General features: G+C 39.6%; 1 protein-coding gene across 1 annotated transcript in view; it reads left to right on the top strand.

Moving 5' to 3' along the window:
* SLC2A13 (solute carrier family 2 member 13) overlaps nucleotides 1-12,458 on the top strand; it is a 349,721-nt gene that overhangs the window by 54,952 nt on the left and 282,311 nt on the right. The window contains exon 2 of the mRNA XM_003793533.2: nucleotides 8,515-8,674. Within this exon, the coding sequence (XP_003793581.1) occupies nucleotides 8,515-8,674 (160 nt within the window). The remainder of the gene's footprint in view (nucleotides 1-8,514; nucleotides 8,675-12,458) is intronic.

Below are 12,458 nucleotides of genomic sequence, written 5' to 3'. Positions count from 1 at the left end.
CGGGTCTGGGCTGGGGATTCGAACCCGCCACCTTAGGTGTATGTGGCTGGCGCCTTAGCCGGTTGAGCTATAGGCACCAAGCCTGAATATCTATTAATGTCATTATTTGCCTTCTCTTTCCAGCAAGGAATACTCCCTTTTCTCTGTGTTTTTCTTTTTCCTGCCTTTTTATCCATGTGTTGCAAGAATACTTCTTTTTATGACGCTCTTATTCTTTGAGACTTACCATAAGTTATTTTAATTCATGAATATTCTTCCCCCAAATCTGAACTTCCGATTTCTGAAAGTTATAGCCTTCCCCAAGGGTGGGAGCCTTTAATTCATATTCTTCCCAAGTGATAGAACTTCTGGTAGCTGGAAGGTGTGCCCTTCCCATTTTCATATGTATGTCAGACTTAAAGGTGGAACAAGAAAGAATGGTGACATAAATTACTTGTATCTGAATACTGGACTGTCATACTATTACTTAAAATGATTTTAAACTACAAGGGTGCCAAACCCACATCTGTTGCATGCGGCTCTGTAGGCATGAGTTTGGTTTGGCTGAGGTTTTGGTTGGTTTGTTTTGTTTTGTTTTCAGTCTGTGGAGTGAGTGTTGCACCTTGGTTTTTGTGCAAGCAGCTTAATACCTAGTATCTTACATTTGGTTTGTTAATGGAATGACATTTCACATTATCTTCTGAACTATAGCATGCCTAAGTGTCAAGCCTAGACCTTCTTACTTATGTAAGAAGTTTGTGATCCCCTTTTGGGAAAGAATATTTTAAAGTGGAGGGAAATGTTTGCAATCTAATGAAAGAAAGCTACAGACTTATGGAAAAATACTGACAATTATAACCAAATTTAAACAGCGTCTGGAGGAGGGGCGCAAGGATGGGGTTTACGGGAATTCTATATACTGTTGCCACAGTTTTCCTGTTTAACTGAAACTGTTCTAAAATTAAAAAGGTTATTTAACAAAAAACAGTGATTGTGGGTGATTGGAGGCTATTTTTATTCACCTTCTCATCTGTAGTTATCAGATTTTCTCTAATGAATACCATTGTTAGTTTAAAACCAGTTAACACTAATTTAAAAGAATTGGGTTTTGTATATGCATTCCGTAGTTGATCAGTAACGTAAATGCTTAACTCCTTGCCCGGGTCTAGGCTTGACACTTAGGTGCGTTATAGTCCAGAGGATAATGTGAAACATCATTCCATTAACAAGCTTGCAGTCTAGCTTTGAGAAACAGATGTGATGCAGACTCTACTGAGATGTTACCAGTCACAAAAGGACATGGGTAGGTTGAAAGAACATTCTCAAGTAATCTAACGAGAGAGGTCATTCTGGACCAGGAGAGGCTGCTCTGAGTGGGAAGCCTGATGACGTGTTTGTATTACTTGACTCAGAACTCTGTAAGACTGTAGACTGTTAACTTTGCTAGTTATCCCCAGAGAGATAATCTTTCTCATAAACTGACTCTTCCGCTTATAGGCATTTGGGGTTGTATTTGGGGCTTAGTGCTCTTGGAAGTTGCCCAGCCATCTTTTCTGAGTTTCTTAAGCCTCACTAGGAAAAGAAAAAAAAAATAGAAGCCAAATTCTAAGTTGTTAACAACCTGGTGAATGGAGATACTTTGCAGAATGCAAATATCCCAGCCCTGGGTGAGAAAGTCAAACCCAGACAACTACAGTCAGGAGACTGTTTCCTTTGACAGATTCTGTTTCTTTTCATTAAAATTCTTTCTTTGGAGATGATAAAACATTAATTTACAGAATGAAATTAGGACATCACAATCCTTCTTGTAGAAGAAGGGTTATTATTAAAAGGTATTTTCGTGTGCTTCTGAGAAGCTAATTAGTTGGTGCCTGGCTTATCATGCTGAGAGACAGCTGTGATTCATGGGTATTTACCCATCTCAACAGGATTTTCTAATGCTATTTGGATATGAAATTATTTATACTTCTGACTCAAGCCTTTCAAAGGGCTTCCAGCAGTTTTTGAAAGCCAACTTCTGCTCTTAAGAATGTTTTGTGCTGTCTCAGCGGTGAATCACCTTGGTAGCACGGTGCTGTGTGAATTCAGTTGCACCACGGTGGCTGAGATGTGGTTTTCTGGTGCAGCTCCTCCAGCCAGGCGAGATCACAGTCTTCCTTGACATCTTATAATCTCGTAAGAAGTTGAACTGTTAAAAAATAGTAGGCAAGAATACTGACGTGGATCTTTGTGGTCATGTTTAACAAGCTGTTAACTGGAACTGACATTCTTTTGGTTAAGTTCAATTCATCATTTAGTGTGGACTCTTAGGAATTTGTATTCTCTTTATCAGACATTTATTTGGCTAGTGAGTGGGACAGGGAAGAAATCAAATTTTCTTCATAAAACTCTCTTTAACTATCATTCATTACATCCATTAGCGAAGCACCTCTTAATTGTGAGAATGTCATATACCATCTTCAGGTTACAGATGTTAGCCTTGATAATATTGTCTTTCTTCACAACAGATTAAAATTAGGTGAATAATGGGGAGTTCTTGCTTATTTATTTGAATGTTCCTGTGGTTTATTTAACTCTAGGGTTGAGTTATACAAGTACATAATTGAGATTCAAAACAGCCCCTCAAGTCAGGCCGTTTGACCTAACTGTCCTTCATTAGAACAGCGAACTTTGTCTAGGAACAAAATTACATTCATTTCCCCAAAGTGGAAGGGAGATTTTGGGGTTACATAGCCTTTCAAAAGTGGGCTTCGTGTTTAGAAATTCATAAATTATGGTTTGCACAGGTTGCTTTTATTAATGAGGTGAGTTAACAAGGTCTGATTGGACAGATGTCAGTTGAGTATGAATCCTACTTCTTTCCCAGTTTCATAAAGCAGTTGGATGGGTTTAAAGTTACCTGGCTCAAATTGATGCAATTATATATTCAGTTCTCATTTTTCTTTCCTTGTGGTCTGCACTCTTTAACCTGACACCCTGGGCTAGTAAGACCCATGGCAGGCAATAGGGGCAGGGGAGGGAGAAGATTCTTCTGCCTCTAAAAATGTATGTGTGCTAGCTAAAGTAACAGAGTCAAAAATAAAATGTTTCTGAGATATTTCCAAAGGATTCTGTTCTGGATGGAAGCATGGCATTTGGTCCTTGGATGGCATATTACAAAGGTCAGAGGACCCAAATCTCTGAGACCCACTTGGACATTAACTTGCCGTGTGTCTTTCTGAGCATTTCTGTTTGTCCCGGGACTGGGTTTCTTTATAGGGGGATAATGAATGATATCTTGTCTTGCCCACCTACTGACAGGATGGTTTTTACATGATCAGACCAAACGATAACATAAGAAGACTTTGGAAATGACAGGGTGTTCAGGGGTAAGGTACATGCTGGATGGTCACCTTTCTTCTCCATTCCCCCTCCCACTGCCCCCATTGCCTTTTGTATTGGACTTTTCCAGAATTCTATTGTAGGCTTTCTTTTCATATTCCATTCATGACTGGTCTTATCCATTCCTATAGTTTCAAGTTATATGTATCGTCCACATAGAAGCACCCTTTAGCTCCAGTTACTTCTCCAATTCCCAGCTTTACGAGGCTCAGTCTTAATTTGAAGCCCCATTTAAAGAAATAAGAGTCCAGAAACTAAAAGCAGTTGGAAAGCAGCACTGCTCTTAGCTGGTGTCTCTTGAGGAATATACTAGCGTCTCTCGAAGAATATACTAGCATGTAGGCTGTAACTCAGCACTGTCTCTTAAGGTCTCAGTAATCTCCGGTCTCCCCAGTCCAGGCTGAATCCCTTTATTACAGGCTCCCATTTTCTCCAGAGTGACCCTGGGCATTTCACTCTCAGCTCTTTCCCACCTTTTTGTCATTTAAACTTTTCCCCACAGACCAGGTCCTTTGCCCATGATTCTCTTTTCTCTGAAAGAGAATGGTGTTGTTGTTGTTGTTGTTTTTCTTAGCAGGCTAAGAACTCAAGAACTAGGCGGACAAAGACCAAATCCTCCCTGGAAGATGAGGGCAGAAAGAGGTTTGGCCTGGTGAAAACCTTTACTGGGTAGCAGGGGAGAGGGAGGGTGGGAACACTCACATGTGAACAGTCTGTATCCTAGCACACCTACAGAGCCGTCTGCCTAGTCTCTGCTTGGGTATTTCACAAAGCACCTTGACTCCGTCCACAACTTGACCTTATTATCCTCCATTCAAACTTGCTTTTCCCTCTAGTGTTCCATATCTTTTTGCAGAGTGTCCTATTTGCTTACTCTAGAGATCTGATCATCCTCTCTTTACCCCTTACAGCCCATTCAGATTCTCCTTGGCCTAAATACTAAATACATGATTTTCAGATCTCTCCATTTCCTTCAGCCTCCACTGCCACCACTGTACTTGTCTCCATACAGTTTCTATATTCCAAATGTGAAATCTGAATGTCCATGTTCCTCTTTGACTCTATTGGAAGGCTTCTGAGCGCCATGTCCTTCATGAACCTCTAAGATCCTTGGTAGTTTGGTTAGTGCCTGCCCATCTTTCCAAAATTATCTCCTCTTTTCTCCTGCCTCTGGGCCCTTGTCTCAGCTGGTCTGACTGTCTGAAGGACCTCCCATCTCTCACTACTGCCTTGCGTTCCTTCCCCCAACCCAAATCTTGGTTCCTCATTCACCAGATCTCAGCCTCAATATGACTCCATCATCCAGGGCCCCTCTGTCCCCTCCCGGGGGGGCCAGTCCTTTGCTACAGCTCAGGTTCCACACTTTCCCCTTGATGACACCCATCACACTTGGCCAGCAGGTCATCTCTCCTACAGGTCTGCAAAGTGCTCAGCACAGATCCAGTATTCAGCAAACACTCTGATTTCACGGTGTGGACTCTCTCTGTCACTTCCTTCTCATCTCCACATGTATTCTGCCTCATACTTTCTATGTATCTCTGAAAAAACTCCATGTCATTTCAAATTTTTTTTTTTGAGACAGAGTCTCAATCTGTCACCCTGGGTAGAGTGCCGTGGGGTCGTAGCTCATAGCAACCTCAATCTCTTGGGCTCAGGCAGTCCTCTTGCTTCAGCTTCTTGTATTTCAGTAGTTGGAACTATAGGTGTCCTCAACACCTGGATAGTTTTTCTGTTTTTACCAGAGACTACGTCTCGCTCTTGTTGAGGCTGGTCTCGAACTCCTGAGCTCAGGCAATCCACCTGCCTCAGCCTCCCAGAGTGCTAGGATTATAGACGTGAGCCACCACACCTGTCCTCATTTCATGGTTTTTAGCTCATGCTATTCTTTACAGAATTGTCTGCAAACACTTTCCTAGCTACCTTCTGACCATTGTCACATCACAAGTTAGAACCCCGCATATAGCTTTGTTATGACCCTTCCACGTTATTTTGAAGCTTTTTATTTGATTGTGTGTTTTTGTGAGTAGGGCTTGTGTATTGCTTCCTTCATAGCAGGGAACCCTATTTTGTTTATTTATATGCATCCTTAGAATCCCAGCACCTCCATTTGGATCTGATGGTTGCTGATAGGGACTGGCTGTGTATGGTAGGCACAATTTTACATGCTTTACTCTGTTACCTCACTGCATCCTCTCAACCCCTAGGAAGGAGGGATTGCAGCCCCAGAAAGGTTAAGTAAGATGTCCAAACTTAACCCACTGGTTCCAGAACCCAGCTTCATTTATGATGATCAGTCAATAATTTGGGCCTTCAGACTCGAGTTTTGAATCTCACTGTCTGATGTAAGTTCTGATTCTTCCACTTAACTCATCATGTGACCTGGAGCAAGGTCCTTCTCTGCAAAATGGAGATAATAACATGTCCTTCAGGAGATGTTCTGAGGATTAAATTAATCAGTCCATGTAAGATATCTACTGCCTACTACACAAGTTGCACCAGTGTTAAGTCAGTGTGAGCGCTCACTGGGCAGAAGGTCCTGTAGGACCTTTCCAACTCTAAATCCACTGACTCTGTCTTCAATTATTTCCCTCTGTTAGTGCCTGTTACATTTCAAGACTATGGTATTTATTTTAATTAATGAATTAGAGATAGAATCTCACACTGTCATTGGAGCTCAAAGCAACCTCAAACTCTTGGGCTCAAGTGATCCTCTTGCCTCAGCCTCCTGAGTAGCTGTGACTATGTGCACCGACCTCAGTGCTCAATGCTGTCTCGCTCTTGCTTAGAATGTTCTTGAACTCCAGAACTCAGGTGATCCACTCACCACAGCCTTCCAGAGTGCTAGGATTATAGGTGTGAGCCACCACGCCCTGCTTGGTGTTTATTTTAAATTATCACCCTTTATTAGGGCCTGAAGATATTTCTGTACTTCCCATCAAATAAGGTCTATGTGTTTTGTGACAAAGATCTGCTGCCTAAAACAGTATCCTGATTTCCCAGGCTCCATTCTATGGGCTAGAGAGCTAACTAAAGATTGCTGGCTAAAAACAGCATCCAAATTCCTGTTTACAGCCAGGCCACAGCAGAAAAAGAAATCCAAATAGTAAATGACTGTTTGATTTTGGAAAGTTTGAGATGTTCTAATAGTAAGAGAATTAAAAGGAATCTGCAATTAACTTGTCAACATTTACAGCAAATGCTTCCTCTTTCCAAGGAAGATGAAGGGCATTTTCGGGTGGTCTGTGCAATTAAATTGATTAGTAGTCAGTTGGAAATTTCAGCAGCTTAGGTGATGATTTCATTGTAAAGACTACTCACGCAGCCTGTGCTAACGCATGCTTTCTATTCTGTGAGACGCATGCAATCATAAGATTATTTTCATCATCTCTCTATGTTGACAGGTGCTAAAGTAGCAAAGTGATGGAAATTACCCGGTGTAATTCTGAGACTTACGGGTTTGACTTGTGCCCAACTTTAATGATTACTTACCAGTAGTCATGCAACCAGATAGTGAATTTTCTAGAAGTAAATATGTTATTACTTAAATAAATGTTGTCTATCTGTCCATTCATTTATTTGTGTTGTTCAGAGGCAAAATAAGGCAAATAAACATAGAACAAAAAATAAATTTATAGGCAAAAGTGCAGACTATTACGTCATCAGGAGAGAGCTGAGTTCACAAAATAATTACCATGAAGTCCAGAACACTGGGTGGAGGTGGGCCTCTTTGTCTGCATAAAGAGGAAAATGAAAGAAAGCTATGATTTATGTTGGTGGTCAACAGACAATAATCAGTTGTAGAAAAGTATAACTATTGCAGTTACTGAGACCGTAGATAACTGCTGTGTGGTGAGCAGTACCTTCAACAGCCCTCGTACAGAAACACAGCACCGGGTCGCTGAGCCCTGATCTATTCAACACAAACCATTTTTTGGCCGTCATTAAGATCAGTTCATTACATACAAATTCTGTATGGGTCTGCCATGCCACTTACTGATGTAAGGCTTAAGGTAAGGCTAGATTTCTAGTATCTCCGGGTATTCAGTGATTACATTTTCTTAGGCATTACTTCCTGATTACTTCCCCTCTTCCTCACTGAAGTTTTGCTGAGTATTGGTCAGTTCCTAGTTTTAGACTAAATAATCAGACATACCTGAAAATTGGAAGTAACCCCATAGAGTGGAACTTTAAGAAATCATTTTGAATTGTTTCAAAGTTCTGTACCATAGAACTTTAGTGTTTAAAATATACCATAAGCCTCAAGATGACTTGTGGAGGATTTTTAAGAGCCAGCTCTATCCCCACCTCTGTAGCTTTCTGTTTAGTAGGTCTGGAGGGGGTGAGGCAAGGGCAATTTTACATAAAGAAAAAAAGTCACATAAGCGATTGTGTTAGATGTTAGCTGAGCTACTTACTGCCTTAGAAACTGTTGCGTTAATTTTAGATAGGAAAAAATGTAAAGATAACATAACACAATGTACTTTTAGCCTAAAAACTATTTTATTTCGAAACACACAGCTAGCTAATTAGACATGGTGACTTAATATATGGGTTTCTCATTAGTAAAGCAATTAAAAGTGATGGTGCTGCTTCTGGAAAGGATGCCTGGGAATAGTTAATATGTGTGCTGTGGTCATTTTTATCCTTACTATCATCTGGTTACATTTCCATATAGACTAAAAATATGTCAGTAATCATATTCTATCCAGAGAGCATTTTCATCTTTTTAGTCCTTAAGAAACCACCAAGTATTCTAGTACGCTTTCTAACACTAGCTTAGGTCCTTAGAGGGACTTCCTTTCTTTTCCAGTTATAATATGAAAAATGATACTCAGAGATTAGGATCTCACATACGGTATCTCTTTACTTGTCTGCAGTAGGCCCCAAATTAGTTATAAACAGAACCTTAAATACGTGATAAATCTTTGTTTAAAGTAGAGAGAACCAAGTCCGTATGTATATATATTTGTGCATATCTTAATCCAGTATCAATCTTTTTTTTTTTTTTTGCAGTTTTTGGCTAGGGTTGGGTTTGAACCCACCACCTCTGGCATATGGGGCCAGCGCCCTACTTTCTAAGCCACACACAGGTGCTGCCCCCAGTATCAACAGAAATCTCGAGTCTCCTGTTTACTTCTCATTATTTTTTTGTAGGCATCGCTTCCATGACAGTGCCGGTCTACATCGCAGAGGTCTCACCACCCAATCTGAGAGGCCGACTGGTCACCGTGAATACCCTCTTCATCACAGGAGGGCAATTCTTTGCAAGTGTTGTTGATGGAGCCTTCAGTTATCTCCAAAAGGACGGATGGAGGTTTGTAAACAGTTCCTACATTAAATAGCTCATAGAAATCATGATTTGCGAAAATGGCATACAAATTGAGAAATCACAGGCAAAATATAATTGGATATTTTGAATCATTACAGCTAACTTACAAGTGGGTGGCATTCAGCAAAATTGAAAGTGGACAAGAAGCTGATATTTATTTTAATGACAGACAAGGAACCTACCATTAAGAATTGGTATTTGCAGGGTTTTTTAGCATTTAGGTGACATTTCTCAACACTGTGTGCAGTCGTCTTGCAATATTTGTTAAAAATGAATGCAGTAATAAATATGCATGGAGTTCTTGAATTCTGTCAGTGATTGGCAGGCTGTTTATGAACTTCAGGTAACATCCTTTTCGGATTTTGAAAGCTACATTCTGATCTGAAAAGAAACCAGGCTTTAAAGATATAGACTTAGCTGTATAAAAAAGATGCATGTAAATTTAAAACATATGTATTATTCCTTGATCCTTATTTGGCTTATTTTGAATCAAAAGAAATGAGAAAAATGGTTTAAAAAATTTCTTTAAAATAAGTTGAAGTGGGATGTTGTAAAAACAAGATCTTACAGTAAAGCTTAAAGATATTATGGGCTCTGGAGTTTGAAATCTTTATGATTTTTGAAACAGCAAATTCATGTACTATTCCAGGGAAACTTTTTATTAACAGCTACCAAAGGTTGCACGGTGCTGTCTAACTTATTTTCTTGCCATCGTTTATTAGAACAAATGTGAATTCAGCATCTAATGTGTAGTACTGGGGATAGAATATTGACAAGATAAACTCATGCCCTTGTTTACATGGCTTGTGCAGTATTGAAGTTAATCCTTAACTGCTAAAGAAAAACAGTCTGATGTGATGCGGACATGGGGAATTAAATCTCCATGTGGGAAGCACATAATGGTTTCACATGAGCCGTTAACGACTTAACCTGGTGAAGTTTTAATTAAAAGTCATGTGAGAAAACTCTTTGAAGCCAGAGAGGGCCTGCATTTGTCAGGACCCCTGAACAGAGGAGACAGTGTTAGAGAGGGAATCGGCCTCTGCCAAAGTGAGAAATTACTGGAAAATGGAAGAAGCAGGAAATTTCATTTTTCTTTTCTGCTCGGTAGATGACCATCAAGAGGAAGATGATAACTTTTATCAGCATAACCTGGCATTTTGAGTTTTTCTTGGAAACTCAGCGGAAGTCCATTATTCTTGCAACTCACATGTCTTTAAAAAGACCTACATCATCTATTTGTATTTTGTTAAAAAATTTTATCAGTGTGACTAATACAGAAGGTGCCCCAGAAGTCTCCCCTAAAGTCTCCAGACATAGGGAAAAATGAAAAATTGTAGCTAAATATACCTTTACTTACAAAATATTCATTGCAACATTTTGCAAAATAGTTACAAAATATTCTCTATATGTTGGCTACCTCTTTGTAAAACTTTGTAATGAATATTTTGCAAGCGAAGGTTTATTTAGCTACAATTGCCCATTCTCCCTATGGATGGCAACTTTAGGGGAGACTTTTGGCACACTCTGTAGACATTTATGTAAATATGTATCATGACAGTCCATAAGCCATGTTTTTCACTTAATTGTATTAACTTAAATATTTCTTCCCAGTACTGATCAGGAAAGAAAGATCATACAGTAGTAAAAATAAATTTATCAATTGTGGTGTAACTGTGTAAAAGTGGGAATGTTGGGACAGGCCTTAAACCCTTTTCAGATGCAGGTGACAGAGCCGTAGACCAGTGGTTCTCAACCTTCCTAATGCGGCATCCTTTTCATACAGTTCCTGTGGGTCACGACCCACAGGTGGAGATCCGCTGCCGTAGACAGACCTGAATTCAAATCTCTAGCACTCGTTAGCTACCCGGGACAAGGCATTTAGCCCCTCTGAGCTTCACTTTTCTTCAAAGTGGTACGAAAAATAGTTACAAGATTCTTGTGGAATCTAAAGTAATTATTATAAGTAAAGTATTTAGCCCAGTGTGTGGCGCTTGGCAGATACTTAATAAATGATGAGTCACATTATTGTTTGCTGTTCTCACGAATGCATAAAGGACGGTGCTGCACTAGGTAAATCGTAAGGGAGACTGAAGGAAAAGCACATTCTGTGGCCTCTGTTTTCTTTATTGACAGGATGGGGCTTGGAGGTGGTCGAGCAGAGGCCCAGAGGGAAAAAATAATGGCTGCTTTTTGGCTGCTGTGGGAAATAGAAGAAAGAAAAGACTAGGGACAAGAAATGATTTCCAAGTAACCATGGGGCCTGAGCTGAAGTGGGGCCGTATATTTGCCGTAACACCAATTAGCATGCTTGTGTGTATTTTTCCTACAATACTGGAGAGCCCGAGTTTGAAAAAATAGAGAGTATAGGAAAGCTAACTTGGGCTGGTATTTAGACCAAAGCATTAACAACCCGATTACTTTGAGTCCGATTTATGGGTGTCACGAAAATGCATTTCATTACGTATACGTGCAAACGCGTATCCTTTCTTTAAAAGGGAAATTTTTTCTCTGTTACTGTCTTCTGTTATTCAGTATCCTTACCAGTCCGTTTAACTTCTCTGATTGCTGGGCTGATCGAAGTGCTTGGTTATCAGCAAATAAAGATTGAAATGCTATTTTAACATCAACTTTAGACTCTGGAGTTGTCAGCAGTTATAACTGGATCATAATTACAACAGTAGATAATCCATTACTTTTATAACAAAATGTTTCAAACATCCTAAGGAAAAGGTGGGTTTAATTACTTCATATGAAATTTCTTTCTCATACCCCTGTGTTTATATATCTTAAAGTTAAATGTCCCCCGTCTTCCCCGAGTTTGAGTATTTCCTTTCATTTTATTTCCCTCTTGACTTGTATTACTTCTGAAACTCTCCTTCAAGTTATTAACATTTCATTTTATTCTACATCCCCGGTGTCCCAGATTTTCTGGCTTGCAGTATAGTAGTGAACTTCATATTCTGGTAGCAAATACCATTTGATCCCAAACAAAACCTTGAAAGGTTGGCAGAACTGGTATTATTCCCATTTTGAAGATTAAAAAACTGACTGCCCGATAAGTTTAATATTTGCATAAGACCACATAGCTACTATGTGGCATCGTGGAGTCTTGTTACCCCAAACCTAACCACTTTCTTCCTTCTAGTTTTGCTTCCAGGAGTTTATCACCTAAAAGCCATAATTTAAAAAAGTTGGTAATTTTTGCAGCAGTGATTGGACTAGGACATGTGGAAGATGAAATTGATTGACAGAAAAATTTCTCAGATTTTGATGTTGAAAAACCGTATCTTTCCTTTCTTACCAGATGGGTAAAAGTTCTTCTTCTATTATAGTTTGAATGTCAAAGAAAGAAATTGTTTTCTGCTGAACAACTGGAAGATGGGTTTTTCTAGAAAACAAAAAAAGAATTGCCAGTAGAAGATTGAACGTTGGTATTTTTCTGGCACTCCAGTGTCATGGTACATTCTGTACTGGGACGGGCACCATCTGGCTGCATGACGAAAAGGAAATAGGATTTTGAAAATATTGTTAAAGGTTTGATTTCTTTAAAAAACAACTTTACTGAGATACAGTTCACATACCATTCAATGCATCCACTTAAACTGTCCAATTAAATGGTTCTTCGTGTATTCACAGGGCTGTGCAGCCATCATCAGAATCAATTTAGAACATTTTCATCACCCCCCAAAAGAAACTTGCACTCCTCAGGCATTAACCTTGAACCTCGAACCTCCTAACCCCCACCAGATCTACGCAAATATTAATC

Source organism: Otolemur garnettii, unplaced genomic scaffold (genome assembly GCF_000181295.1).
Source record: "Otolemur garnettii isolate 467f Iridium unplaced genomic scaffold, OtoGar3 scaffold00070, whole genome shotgun sequence".
Taxonomy (NCBI): Eukaryota; Metazoa; Chordata; class Mammalia; order Primates; family Galagidae; genus Otolemur; species Otolemur garnettii.
This window is presented reverse-complemented; position numbering and strand designations above follow the sequence as displayed.